Raw genomic sequence first — 14,445 nt, 5'->3', positions numbered from 1 at the left:
CCGTCCAGAGGGCGAAGGGCCGCCCTCGCAAAACGCCAGAGCAATCACAGAGCTGCATTTAATCAGGCCGTTATTGACAGTGGCTTCAAGTGTAGGGGATGGCCGAGCAAGCGCGTGTAGCCCCTGCAGTGCAGGCGTCCGCTGGAGCGAGAGCGCAGCGCTGCCGAGCGGGCGGCCTATGCTCGACTCGACGGGCGCACAGGCCAGGACACCGTTGGAGGCGGCCCAAACTCCAGACGCGTTTTGAGCTCCAGAGTCGCTAAATGGGACTCGAACCGAACGTGTGACCCCACCAATGGATTCCCCGTTCGGAAAGCAATCCATTGGTGGGGTCACACGTTCGGTTTGAGTCCCATTGAGCGACGCTGGAGCTCAAAATCCGTCCGGGATTTTGACCATCACGACCGGTCTTCTCGCCCACAGTGTAGCGGACACCACGTCGACGGCGAGGCGGTAGCTTCCAGGTTCACGACCCCGCACCAAATTCAACTTTTGCTTTTCAGGGTCCCCTCGGGGGCGGCGGGACCTCTAGACCCCCGGAGCGCGGGGGTCACCGGAGTCCCGGATTCCTGGGCTGCAGTCTGGTCCCGGCTCGGGCCCCTGCCAACTGGGTCGCATCGCCTCGGCGTCACGACGGGCGGGCGTCCCCTAACAGCGCCGCTCTCCCCCTGAACCTCGCCCCGGCAGCCCCCGCAGCCCACCGCGCGTCCGTCCATGCGGCGGCGGGGCCGCGGGGCCGCGGGGCCCCACTGGGGGCAGACCGGAGGACCCCCTGTTTGGTCCAAATTGGGTGCGAGACACTCTTTTTCGGGGCGCGGCAGCGGCGGCGGCACAGCGGTGGGGCGAAACTTTATGATAATGTCCTTGTCGGCTCGGCTGTGTGTTTTCCCCTCTTTGTTTCGCAGACGTAAAAGGCGGACGGGGCGGCGAGTTGCTCAAATCCCATGATTAGCGGTGTGGTGGCAAGGCCTGGCGAGGCCTGGCGACGCAACACGGTGGCAGTGGCACACAGAGATCTGCGAGAAAAACTGTCTGTTGTAGGTTGCCAGTCAAAACTGTACTCAAATTAGCTGTCAATAGTGTTTTATTCTCACAGTGTGGTATCGTCACGCCCCGTTGCAGCCCGGCCCAGCCGTCGAGGGCCCACAATGCAATACGTCGTCGCCGAGAGCAGGGCAAACATGAGGCGGACTCATATACGCCGTGCGTTGCGGCGACAGCGCGCCAAAAGTAGATCACGCTCGATGCTTCGAGATGCGCGCTGCACTGTAAACCACACTTACCCTCGCGGAAAAATTTACAACTTTTTCGCTGGCGGAATGAGAGGGGAAAGCCGACTCGTCTGCTGCAAGTGCTGTCACCAGAGAGAGAGACAGAGACAGACGCAGCGTGGCCCCGCCGTGGATCCGTGGAGGTTCGCGCGACGTCGACGAAGACGAGGCGCCCGAGATAAGACAGTGCTAAAAAACGCCCGAGCCACCGAGATTACCCTGAGCACCTCATCTCCACGCCGAAATGAAAGACAATGAAAGAGGAAAAGAAACAACGGAGGAGGGAGAGAGAGAGAGAGAGAGAGAGAGAGAGAGAGAGAGAGAGAGAGAGAGAGGAGGCGTGCGCTGCGTGTGAGCCAGCCTGGGAGGTGCAAAGGGCAAAGGGAGGGGGCGCGGTGTCGTAAACCCTAATTGTTGTAGCCCAGCAGTGCGGCCTCCGCCCTCCTCGGCCCTTCGACCGGCTCCGCGCCCTGCGCGCCCTGCACGCCCCGCCACCATCAACATCTCAATCAAGGAGGTTGCAAAGTTATTGCCCCCCGCCGTAATCCCAACAAAATTACACGCGATTTATAACAGAGTCCGTGTGGATCGTGCAAGCCCTCCGGGCCCTCCGCAACAGCCCGGGGGCCACTGTGCGGCTGCGCGGCCAGTGCCAGTGTACCCGTAGGGCGGGGTGCGGAGTCGCAAGCCAAAGCCTTCAAACTGCCCTCAATATGGCCACCGCCTTGCACGCCGTCTTGCTCGCTCTCAGTCTCGCTCACCTCACGGTGCAGGTGACCCAGATGCCAGACTCTACATTTCTCTCCCAAAAGACCAAAAACATGCTGGAGGCATTTTTCAGGTTAACCCTGCACCCCCTTCCTCTGCAACCCAGATACCAATTCAAGTGGCAGCCCCCACCCTCACCCCACCCACCAACCCGTATTTCAGCGCGCGTCGCCCGGCAACCGTTTTCTGCGGCAGATCAATTAGTGGGCGACAAATTTTACGAAGACGCGCTGAGTAGAGCGAGAGAGAGAGGGAGTGTCAAAGGGAGGGAGGGAGGGGGATGAAATAAGCAACCGTACGGGTGGCGCCAGGCGGCCGTCCCGACTAGCCGGCGCCACCCCCTCCCCTCCCGCAAACACACTCCCCCCCCCTCCCCAGGCCCAGCCCGCCCCTATCTAGTCGTCAATCCTGGCGGGACAACCGAGTTTCGCCACCGTCACTCCACCAACATTAATTTCAGCCGATCAAAAATTGCGGCTCAACCCGCTGCCACTGGCTGACAAAATGATTTGACCAGAGGGTGACAAGAAAAGAGGAAGAATTCGCTGTGTGAAGGAGTGTTGTTGTATTTCACATCAGGGTTCCTGTACAACAGGTACTAATAAATAGCTGGCTACTTAGAAGAAGCTGTGGATCTGGGAGTCCTCCTGGTAGATGTCCTCGTTGACCAGCTTGTGGCTGGGGGTGTACTTGCGGACGGTCTGGTACTGGCTGTCGAAACCGTTGACGTTCTTCTTGAAGGCGACGTGGCTGTAGGCGTCGGAGGAGTCCTTGTGGAAGATGACGACGTCCTTGAAGTACATGTTGGGGGTGTAGAAGTGGGCGAAGTTCTCGATCTTGCGGTCGAAGGGGAAGCCCAGGGGACGGTTGTCCAGGGAGGTCCAGAGACCGTTGCAGGAGAAGACGGTGTTGGTGTTGACCTGGCTGTGGCCGTGGAAGTCCTCGCTGGCGTCCACGCCGTAGGGGGTGACCATGACGAACAGGGTGTAGGGCACGCCGGCCTTGTGGCCCATGGGCAGGGCCAGGCGGTCGGGGAAGCCGCAGTGGTGGTCGACGGGGCCGGCGGAGTAAATGTTGCCGGACTCGGCGCTCTTGAGCAGGCTCTTGAAGGAGTCGTAGTCACCGACGGTGGCGGTGAACTCGCGGGAGTGGCGCTCGATCAGGTTCTCGCCGGTCTTGACTGCAATGGGGAGGCAAGAGCGTTAGAAAATGAAAGCAAAGTCATGCAAAATGTGTCGTAAAACAAAAGAAAAAGAGCACTCACGGTCGACGGGGAAGCGGTCGAGCTCGACGAAGTACTCGCGCAGGCGGTTGATGTCGGCGGTGTCGTGGCCGTAGTAGACGTCGGAGGCCTGCTTGCCGTAGAAGTTGGTGTAGATGTACTCGGTGCTGGGGCCGAGGAAGACGCGGACGACGGCGTTGGTCTTCTTGTCGCTGGCGACGTTGACCTTGTAGCTGAAGGGCTGGTGGTTGAGGCGCATGGCCTTGGCGACGTAGTTGAACTTGGTCATCTCGTCCAGGGTGGCGAAGTCGACGGCGTTGGTGACGTCAATGTCGAAGAGGTCGAAGTAGGTGATGAGCTTGTCGACGGCAACATCCTTAACCTGGACGCCGCTGAAGTACAGGTCCTCGGTGCGGTAGTAGGGCAGGTTGTCCTTGTACTGCTTGAAGAAGTCCATGATGTAGCTGGTGTAGTAGTAGAAGGCGGGGTCGCGCAGGGCGGTCTCGTAGTGGGCCATGACGCCGGGGGCGACGCCGTGCTCCATGCTGGGGTCCATGATGAGGGCGAACAGGTTGCGGAGCATGGTGGTGTAGGCACCGTAGTAGCGGTTGTTGACGGAGTCCTGGTTACCCTCGACGATGTTGCCGAGCATGTTGATGCCCTTGATGTACTGGGTGATGGGGATCTTGTTGCCGTCCTTGCCGTACACGAAGCCAGAGTCGATGGCCTCCTTGATCCTGTACTCGATGGCCTTGAGGTCGTCGATGGTGTAAGACTTGATGCTGGCCAGGGGCTGGTTGTCGGGACGGCTGGGGAAGTAGGCACCGTTGTGGTACATGAGGTCGGGGTGGTAGCCGTACTCGACGGGGGTCTGCCAGTCAAAGTCGTTCATCTCGGGCAGGTAGTTGGCCATGCGGTGCAGGTTGTAGTGGGCCAGCAGCTGCTGGTGGAAGTAGTAGAAGGCCTCGCCGCGCATCTGGCAGCTGGTGATGCCGTACTTCTCGCAGTTCATCCAGAAGGGCATGTAGAGGTGGGCGTAGGCGTAGTAGGCGTTCAGGCCGGCGTCCTCGGTGAAGTAGCCGACGAGCTGCTCGGGCTGGCTGATCTCGTAGCCACCGGTCCAGTTGGTCATCTTGACGTAGTTGTACACGTTCTGCATCTTGGCGCTGTAGAAGTCGCTCATGTCGGAGGCGTGGAAGTACAGGTGGGGGTACACCTCGTACAGAGGGGGCAGCATCACTCCCTGGCAGTCGTCACGGTGGACGGCGGCCACGGACAGAGCGTACACGAACTGGCCCTCGTTGACGTGGTCGCGAGCCCAGGCAGCGGTCTTGATGAAGGTGTCGAAGTCCTTGGCGAAGTAGAACATGTCGAACAGGGCGACGGCCTCCTTCAGGTGGGAGTCGTTGTACACGTGGAAGATCTCGCCCTGGGGGAGCATACCCTGCTTCCACATGGACACGAAGGTCTTCACCACGTACTGGTTGGCGTAGCGGTCGATGTACTGTTCGGGGTTCCAGGTCTTGCCCAGAGCGACCAGCTCGGGGTACATGTTCTTCTGGGACACATTGCGCAGCAGCTGCAGAATGTACTTCTGCTTCAGAGCCAGATCCTGACCTCCTGCAATGAAGATACATTTTCCGTTCATATAGGCTCTAGCATTCCGTCACATAAGTCAGGTAAAAGTTTTTGTATCAACTGACCAATTATTTTTAATATAGTCCAAAATTTTCTCAAGTTAGTTTTGCTTAAATTACCTGCTTTTACTGAATTTTTCCAGTTAACTACTTATAGGAAGATAGATCTACTTACCGACGTTTGAGGTCTGGTAGTTGTTGGTGGGGTGGGTGTTGTGGGCGGTGGGGAACTGGAGGGCCGAAGCCACAGCCAGAGCCGCCAACAGAGCGATCGTTGCCTTGTACATTGCCAACGTTGTGACCTAACTGGTACCGACCGAGTGCCTGCCGGATGGTTTTATACCCCTGCCGGCCAGCCCTCGCCCTTTCTGGCACCCTCGCTATCACTTCGGTTTTGCTTTCTTTTGAGCCTCGTTATAGCATGTACGGTTCGGCCCTGCCCGGCAACGACGGTATCGCCGACCGCGGCGCCAAAGTATCGCGGTTTCTTCAGTTTTTTGTCGTATTTTTTATTTAAAAGATCTCTTGGTGATTTTGTGACATACAGAAATGTCCCCTTATGGCCTGGCCACTTACTGTGTCAGTTTCGAAAAATGGATTCGAAACTAGGTTGTAGAAGCAAGCATACATATTTGAATTTAAAATGCGTTGTTCAAATTTTTATAAAGTGGTTCAACAAGAAACAATTTGATTTCCAAACCTCTTTTCTCAATTTCGCCATCTGGCGGGTCAGAACTCGCACCTCCCAAACCAACTGATAATTAGTCCCATTTGCCGAAAGGTCAGCGGGTCGGCTTGTTGCCACACCATGTTATTACGTGGGTTCAACACCCCGCGGTTCCCCCTTTTTTCACTGTTTTTTTATTTTTTTTTTATCGCCGAGCAGTATTTGGGACAAAACGGGTGATCTGGAGGGCGTGGCAGGTCGCGGCGAGCCCTCTGAGCCGCGCCCCCGGTCCGAGCGAACGAGCGCGGAGATAGGCCACATTCGATAGCGTCAATCTGGGCGAAGGCCTTGCAGTGCCTGTAGCGCCCCGGCAACGCAGTGGGCCAGAAGACCGGTGGAGGCGGTCGAAATCCCGGACGCGTTTTGAGCTCCAGAGTCGCTAAATGGGACTCGAACCGACCGTGTGACCCCACCAATGGATTCCTCGTTCGGAGAGCAGTCCATTGGTGGCGTCACGCGCTCCGTTCGAGTCCTGTTCAGCGACTCTGGAGCTCAAAACGCGGGAGGTGTGGTCATAGGTGGCGCTAGTCGGAAAATGAAGTTCCGGAAAAAGAGAAAGTTCCCCGGGGAGGCATCCGGCAACCACAGCCTGCCCATCAGACCGCGAGCGGCCGAGGGACGCGTCTTAAAACCGACGGGCGAAATATTGGCTCGCTGCAGCATCCCAGCCCAGCCTTTGCACGCGCTGCGGTTGCGGTGTGCCTGCAGACTCGTTGTCTGTCTCTCTCGCACTCCCGCGGCGTCCCGTCCGTGTGCGACAGAGACAGAGCGTCGACACGCCGCGGCTGCAGAGGGAAGTCTTGCGGAGCTTCATCGGCGCGCGCCTCGCCTGCTTCGCCCGCAGGCGGATGCCTCTCAACTTGCGCGCTGTCTCTCTCGCACTCACGTGGCGCCCCGCGGGGGTGCGAGAGAGACAGCGCGGCTGCTCGGAATCGGCCCGCGGGCGTGATTTATTAAATTAATTTGTTGAAATTAGCCGGGGAAAGAATAGGCGGGAGGTGGGCGGCCGCGCAATCACATTGAGTGCTGCGGGATGCGGCCTGCAGGGCCTGCAGACTCAGAGTCGTTTTCGTCGCTCTGTCTCCCTCGCACTCATGGGGCGTCCCCCAGAGGTGCGACAGAGACAGTGCGACGACTCTCGGAATCAGTCTGCTGCTGGCTGCCTGCCGACCTCCGGCCCGGCGAGCTTGGAGGAGAGGAGGACGGAGCCCTCGCTGCACCGCGGCAGCCTGTAGGCAGCCAGCCTGCAGGGCCGCAAGACGCGGTCCTAAGTCGCAACTAATTGCAGGCGGAACGCCGAGTGAATCATTTCGCTGGCGCATTTAATTTGCTTCGGTTTCTTTTGTTTTACAGTGCTGCACCAGCGGCGCTGCTCGCGTTAGTGAAATGTGTTGAACAAAGAAAGGGAAAGATTTTTCGGGAGAAAAAAAAAATTACTGAGTCGGGTATCGAACCCGCTGCAAGTGCATTATCTTGGTTGTTCAAGACCTCCTGCTTGCACCGTTGTGCTGACGCCCCAGCTCGATGGAGCGAGCGATGAGCCATCCGGGAAGTGCCTCGCGGAGTGCCTCGCGACATAATCAAACCCGAGGCCACTTAGCCGGACCAGCAGACTGATTCCGGGAGTCGCTCGCGTCGCTCTGTCTCTCTCGCACCTGCAGAGTGGTGCGAGGGAGACGGAGCGGCGAAAGCGACTCCCGGAATCAGTCTGACTGGGCTGCCTCCGCGCTAATCCGGCCATGATTTAGAGTCCGCGGTGCGCGAGGCGGGAGAGGCAGCCACTTTCATAACCCGATAAATCGCCCGGCGATTCATTTCAAAGAGACAGCGGCGCGGCTCAGCCTCCAACTGCACGCGCACGCTCAGCGCGACAATTAGGTGCGATGGGTTGGGGCTGTCATCGCGCGGTCCGGGGTTCAAATACCACCGAGGCGGCCATATTTTTTTCGCAATTTGAGTGAGTGAGTGAGTGACTGAGAGAGAGAGAGAGAGAGAGAGAGAGAGAGAGAGAGAGAGAGAGAGAGAGAGAGAGAGAGAGAGAGAGAGGAGAGAGAGAGAGAGAGAGAGAGAGAGAGAGAGAGAGAGAGAGAGAGAGAGAGAGAGAGAGCGAGGGCTACGTTTCCACGATTTTCCTTCCCTTTTTTTGGCTTGCGGCCCGCCACGGCCCGTCCGCTACGCCTCAGTCGGTCCGTGGCCCTGACCCCCCGCAGGGCCCCGCCCCGCCCCGCCCCGCCCCGCCCCACCCTGGCCTGCCACTGTGCGGCGTTCCTGCTGCCACTCTTGTAAACGCTTTTCCGTGTTTTCCGTATGGAAGGGGGGCCAAATGCACGCGCAGTGCCGCGCAGTGCGGCGGACGGACAGCCTGGTTAGGTTAGGCTGCTTCTTCCCCCCCCCTCCTTTCTTCTCCGTTTCGCGGACAAGAAGTACGTAGCGCGCCGCGGACGAGCGAAGCGATCCAGTCAAAGCAGGGCAGTGCGTCTCTCTCTCGCACTCGCGGGGCGTCCCGGAAGGGCGCGAGCGAGACAGAGCGGCGGAGGCGCCATTTTTTGGGCGAATCGGGTGGGGCGCCTCGCCTCGAGCGTGTTGATTGGCCCTCCATGTTTAATGCCGGCTCGGTTTGAGGATCCGAGGATCCGGCCGCGCCAGCCGCGCCCCGCGTTCAAAGACACGTACTGCGTGTCCTCGGCGCGCCCCGCCTGCCAGCCCCGCCAGCCCCGCCAGGATAGCTTACTGCGCTGCACGACATGGCAGTGATGCTCAGCTTTCAGGTCACGCGCGGTTCCGCCCCTCCCCCCCCCCCCTCCCCCGACCCCCCGCGCGCATCCCTCGGCCCGAACCGAAGGCAGTCTTGTGTCGTCGCCGTGTGACGTCTCAACCCTCTTTGTCTACATTTTTGCCCTTTCGACGCCGCCATAACGATGCTGCAAAAAGGCGGCAGTCAGCAAGAGGAAAAGAAAGGACGCCTTTTCGAACCTTTTACGGTCATAATGAGCGCTTTTGGAGATGTTTGAGACGAAGAAAAAACGGCAGTCGCTGGGATTCGAACCCACGACTCGACGGTCGGAGGTCTGCGCCCTTACGCGCACGGCCACGAGGTAATCACCGCTGGATAGCCGATTCTCCCATCGGGGTGCGGCGCGCTTACCGACGTAAAACTTTGTGTGGAAGGAGGTCCGCCTGCGCCCTGCGGCTGGCTTCGTTTTCTTGTTGTGGCGCCTGCCGGGCCCTGCAGACTGATTCCGAGAGTCGTTTTCGTCGCTCTGCCTCTCTCGCACTCACGGGGCGCCCCGCATGGGTGCGAGAGAGACAGAGCGACGAAAACGACTCTCGGAATGGAGCAGGCCGGCCTAGCCGTGGCCGAGCTGACCGGAATGCCCGACGAGGGCCGTCCGCTCTCTCCTTGATGACCTCAGCCGAAACACAATGAGGGAGCGAGAGGGAGGAACACACGACGGAATAATCAGCCTTCCAGGAAAGCTGGCCTGGAATTTGTTAAATGTTTCCAGGAACGCGGCGGGCAATTCATTACGGTCGCCGCAGTGCTGGTCGATGACCGCTATGCAGAAAATAGCGTTTGGTATGGAAAGTCGGCAATTCCAGGGACTTTGGCATAGCGTCAAAATCAAGAGCAATAAAAATTAAACAAAAAATTACAACTTTGAAAAAAAAAACTACTCTATCCTAGATGAAAATTGAGAAAACTGAAAACCGAAAATTGAGAAAAAATTGTGTTTGAACCGGTTCATTTTTTTGGGGCCCTTTTTGCATGCGGCTTCACCTGTCTCGGTGTTTCCTTTCCCCTCCAGACAACTCTGCCCGACGCAGTCTTATCGCCCCCGTGAGACTAGGCAGGGCCGAGCCCGCCGGGCCCACCAGGCCCACCGCCATCTTGCTCCCCCCCCCTCCCCCGCGGTGCGCGCACACCGGAACTTTTTGCCTGTTTTGTTTTGGTCCGTTTTAGAAGCACGCCGGGCCAGAAGACCGGTGGAGGTGGTCAAAATTCGAGACGCGTTTTGAGCTCCAGAGTCGCTAAACAGGACTCGAACCGAACGTGTGACCCCACCAATGGATTCCTCGTTCGGAGAGCAATCCATTGGTGGGATCACACGTTCGAATCGAGTCCAATTTAGCGACGCTGGAGCTCAAACGCGTCTAGAGTTTCGTCCGCCTCCATCGGTCTTCTGGCCCACTGTGCGGCGGTCAGGAGGTATTGCGAGTGGACCCGCGGGCCGCGGCGAGTCAAAATGCCGCCGCTCGCGTGTTTGACTACGTCAAGGTGGCCTGATAGCGCGCCGCGCGCCACCCGCGGTTCAGCACGATAGCCCTCGCGGTGCTCGCGGTGCTCGCGGGTCAACCAGCATTCCGGCGAGACCGAGAGAGACACAGCGACGAAAGCGGCGACGGCTCGGCCGATCGGTGTGGGTCGCAGAGCACAGGGCGGCTTATCGGAGAGACCCGGGGGCAGCAGGCAGGCAACCCAACGGACAGCCGCGCCTCGTGTGTGCCTACCCACCAGGCGCCGCCGAGACGAACGAGTTGTCGAGACCAAGAACGCCGTTAGCTGCAAGCTACATCCACAGTGACGTACACCCTGCCAAGACCACACACACACACACACACACACAGCAAGGCGATTGGCCAAACAGAGGAGACAAACGCAGGGGAGGGTAGAGGGTGCATGCCGGACGTCGTACGACCCCCGGGGCCCTGGACACCAGGCCGTCGTCGTGGGCGTGACGGGGAGGGGAGGGGGAGGGAGGGTCACTAACCAACGAAACATAATTAAGGGACATCGGACCTTGCGGACGCCGCTATGCGACGCGACGCGCAGTGTCGTGGGTTCAGTACAGTGTAGTGCGTACGCACCACTTGCCCTTTACTGGAGGGCTAGGGCTGGCCGGGGCTGGCTGGGCCGGCCCTTGGGCTGCCCAGGACTCGCTAGGGCGCGAGGCTTCGTGCTACATTACTGGTGTTTGACGGCCGTAAAGGCAGGGGTGCGGCTTTTAGGATGTGGCGGCGCCGTTCCGGGAGGGCGGGGCGGGGCGGGGCGGGGCGGGGCGGGGCGGGGCGGGGCGGGGCGGGCGTGCGTGCAGCCAGGGCTCCGGCGCCAAGGCTGCGGCGCGAAGCGTTCCCCGCGAGGCGTCCAAAAACTGGAACAGCGACCGTAAAAACGCGTTCAAGGTTTCCAGGCGCCAAAATAAAGGCCGTGTTTTCGTCTGCGCTCGCCGTCATGACGGGGACCATCACGCCAAGGTGCGGGTTCATTCTCCGCGCCGAATGTCCAGGTTCGGCTCGACAAACAACGAGGCCCTTCAATTTTTCAGCCCACTGGCAAATAAAAAAGAGAGTAAGCACCCCGTGGACGCGGCCTTCGGGCCTTCGGTTTATACCCGCGTAAAGAAGTTTGAAATGCGTCCGTGCCGTTTTTTTCTCTCTTTTTCCTCGTCCTCTACACTTGCAGCACTACTTGGGGCGGGGTGAGTTCGACTGCGTTGAGCCCCGCGCCATGCAGGGCCGGCACTCCGGGCCTCGGGGCCTTAACGTCCCGGCCAACAGTTTTATACCGCCGCTTTTATGGTTTTGTAAAAGGTGTTCGAGGCCCCGCCCCACCCCACCACGCCCCGCCACGCCCCGACGGGGGCAGGAACCAGTTGGAACCAGCGACGAACTAGAGCAAAGAGTAGTGCCGAACTGCAGTCACGGCGACGACGATTAACTCATGAACTGCGCGTTGGGGATTACATGGATTGCCGAAACCTTCGCAATAACGAATTCACAAGGCGTTTCGCTAATAAAAAGGACAGTACTCGTCACTGAACAAAGATATCAGAAAAAGGAAGAAAGCGAGTTGTTACGGCACATGATCGCCCTTGCCGGCCAACAAGTTTGATACGCATCGGCCCGGTACTCGGTCGGTATAAAAGGCCCGGGCGCCACTCGGTCGGTACCAGTTGGTCAAGCACAGCCACCATGTACAAGGTGACCGTAGCCCTCCTCGCCATCGCGGCCTGCGCCGCGGCCCTCCACGTCCCAGACACCTACAACAACGTCCACCAGACCCAGCACGGTAAGCGCCGACGACCACTCTTAGCATATTCACAGAAGCAGCCCTAATTTTACGAGGGTTTCGGGGAAAGCGAAATGCACTGCAATCAATCTTGGCTGTTTCCATTACAGGTGGTCAGGATCTGGCTCTGAAGCAGAAGTACATTCTGCAGCTGCTGCGCAATGTGTCCCAGAAGAACATGTACCCCGAGCTGGTCGCTCTGGGCAAGACCTGGAACCCCGAACAGTACATCGACCGCTACGCCAACCAGTACGTGGTGAAGACCTTCGTGTCCATGTGGAAGCAGGGTATGCTCCCCCAGGGCGAGATCTTCCACGTGTACAACGACTCCCACCTGAAGGAGGCCGTCGCCCTGTTCGACATGTTCTACTTCGCCAAGGACTTCGACACCTTCATCAAGACCGCTGCCTGGGCTCGCGACCACGTCAACGAGGGCCAGTTCGTGTACGCTCTGTCCGTGGCCGCCGTCCACCGTGACGACTGCCAGGGAGTGATGCTGCCCCCTCTGTACGAGGTGTACCCCCACCTGTACTTCCACGCCTCCGACATGAGCGACTTCTACAGCGCCAAGATGCAGAACGTGTACAACTACGTCAAGATGACCAACTGGACCGGTGGCTACGAGATCAGCCAGCCCGAGCAGCTCGTCGGCTACTTCACCGAGGACGCCGGCCTGAACGCCTACTACGCCTACGCCCACCTCTACATGCCCTTCTGGATGAACTGCGAGAAGTACGGCATCACCAGCTGCCAGATGCGCGGCGAGGCCTTCTACTACTTCCACCAGCAGCTGCTGGCCCACTACAACCTGCACCGCATGGCCAACTACCTGCCCGAGATGAACGACTTTGACTGGCAGACCCCCGTCGAGTACGGCTACCACCCCGACCTCATGTACCACAACGGTGCCTACTTCCCCAGCCGTCCCGACAACCAGCCCCTGGCCAGCATCAAGTCTTACACCATCGACGACCTCAAGGCCATCGAGTACAGGATCAAGGAGGCCATCGACTCTGGCTTCGTGTACGGCAAGGACGGCAACAAGATCCCCATCACCCAGTACATCAAGGGCATCAACATGCTCGGCAACATCGTCGAGGGTAACCAGGACTCCGTCAACAACCGCTACTACGGTGCCTACACCACCATGCTCCGCAACCTGTTCGCCCTCATCATGGACCCCAGCATGGAGCACGGCGTCGCCCCCGGCGTCATGGCCCACTACGAGACCGCCCTGCGCGACCCCGCCTTCTACTACTACACCAGCTACATCATGGACTTCTTCAAGCAGTACAAGGACAACCTGCCCTACTACCGCACCGAGGACCTGTACTTCAGCGGCGTCCAGGTTAAGGATGTTGCCGTCGACAAGCTCATCACCTACTTCGACCTCTTCGACATTGACGTCACCAACGCCGTCGACTTCGCCACCCTGGACGAGATGACCAAGTTCAACTACGTCGCCAAGGCCATGCGCCTCAACCACCAGCCCTTCAGCTACAAGGTCAACGTCGCCAGCGACAAGAAGACCAACGCCGTCGTCCGCGTCTTCCTCGGCCCCAGCACCGAGTACATCTACACCAACTTCTACGGCAAGCAGGCCTCCGACGTCTACTACGGCCACGACACCGCCGACATCAACCGCCTGCGCGAGTACTTCGTCGAGCTCGACCGCTTCCCCGTCGACCGTGAGTGTCCTTTTTCTTTTGTTTTACGACACATTTTGCATGACTTTGCTTTCATTTTCTAACGCTCTTGCCTCCCCATTGCAGTCAAGACCGGCGAGAACCTGATCGAGCGCCACTCCCGCGAGTTCACCGCCACCGTCGGTGACTACGACTCCTTCAAGAGCCTGCTCAAGAGCGCCGAGTCCGGCAACATTTACTCCGCCGGCCCCGTCGACCACCACTGCGGCTTCCCCGACCGCCTGGCCCTGCCCATGGGCCACAAGGCCGGCGTGCCCTACACCCTGTTCGTCATGGTCACCCCCTACGGCGTGGACGCCAGCGAGGACTTCCACGGCCACAGCCAGGTCAACACCAACACCGTCTTCTCCTGCAACGGTCTCTGGACCTCCCTGGACAACCGTCCCCTGGGCTTCCCCTTCGACCGCAAGATCGAGAACTTCGCCCACTTCTACACCCCCAACATGTACTTCAAGGACGTCGTCATCTTCCACAAGGACTCCTCCGACGCCTACAACCACGTCGCCTTCAAGAAGAACGTCAACGGCTTCGACAGCCAGTACCAGACCGTCCGCAAGTACACCCCCAGCCACAAGCTGGTCAACGAGGACATCTACCAGGAGAATGACGAGATCCGCGCCTTCCTGTGAGCGAAGCAGCGTGTAGACGAAGCCTTGGCCGCCAGCAGGTCCGTCCACCGCAATCCCTGCTGAAGTAGAAGTGACTGCGTGCCAATGTTCAGAAACGAAAGACTGAATAAATTTTAATGAACAATGAAATCTGACTTGTCTATTTTTCCTTTCGCCCGACGGATACGAAGACCAGAGGACCATTCGTGACCCAAGCTATTTGAATTCAGTTCAACACACCACCACATGCTCGAGCGACAAAAATTTGAATTTTGGAAAATGACTGCTAACTTTACCCTTGCAGAGTAGCGCTGCCTCTGAGAAGTTGTTTGCAAGAAAAGTATGGGTTGCGCAGTGCTGACAGCGGAACTGGTAGGCTTGCTGCGGTTTCGAGGAAGGGGGTGGGGTCGCGGTGGGGCCGGGCAGGTTGTAAGCGGAA

At 58.9% G+C, this 14,445-nt stretch overlaps 2 protein-coding genes across 2 annotated transcripts; one reads left to right on the top strand and one right to left on the bottom strand.

The window, feature by feature from the left end:
• Nucleotides 1–2,580: 2,580 nt before the first annotated feature.
• On the bottom strand, nucleotides 2,581–5,229 carry LOC117639267 (allergen Cr-PI-like). Its single transcript, XM_034374769.1, has 3 exons — nucleotides 5,074–5,229; nucleotides 3,304–4,881; nucleotides 2,581–3,219 (listed from the first exon to the last, which is right to left on the bottom strand). Exons 1-3 carry the CDS (start codon nucleotides 5,183–5,185, stop codon nucleotides 2,657–2,659), a joined length of 2,253 nt encoding a protein of 750 aa, XP_034230660.1. The 5' UTR covers nucleotides 5,186–5,229; the 3' UTR covers nucleotides 2,581–2,656.
• Nucleotides 5,230–11,538: 6,309 nt separating this feature from the next.
• LOC117639268 (allergen Cr-PI-like) lies at nucleotides 11,539–14,156 on the top strand. The gene is made up of 3 exons (XM_034374770.1): nucleotides 11,539–11,692; nucleotides 11,803–13,380; nucleotides 13,465–14,156. The coding sequence occupies exons 1-3, from the start codon at nucleotides 11,596–11,598 to the stop codon at nucleotides 14,025–14,027; spliced, it is 2,238 nt and encodes a 745-aa protein (XP_034230661.1). The 5' UTR covers nucleotides 11,539–11,595; the 3' UTR covers nucleotides 14,028–14,156.
• Nucleotides 14,157–14,445: the final 289 nt, after the last annotated feature.

Source organism: Thrips palmi, unplaced genomic scaffold, assembly GCF_012932325.1.
Source record: "Thrips palmi isolate BJ-2018 unplaced genomic scaffold, TpBJ-2018v1 HiC_scaffold_11, whole genome shotgun sequence".
In the NCBI taxonomy this organism is placed as follows: Eukaryota; Metazoa; Arthropoda; class Insecta; order Thysanoptera; family Thripidae; genus Thrips; species Thrips palmi.
The sequence above is the reverse complement of the archived record's forward strand: the minus strand, read 5'-3'. Positions and strand labels throughout refer to the sequence as shown.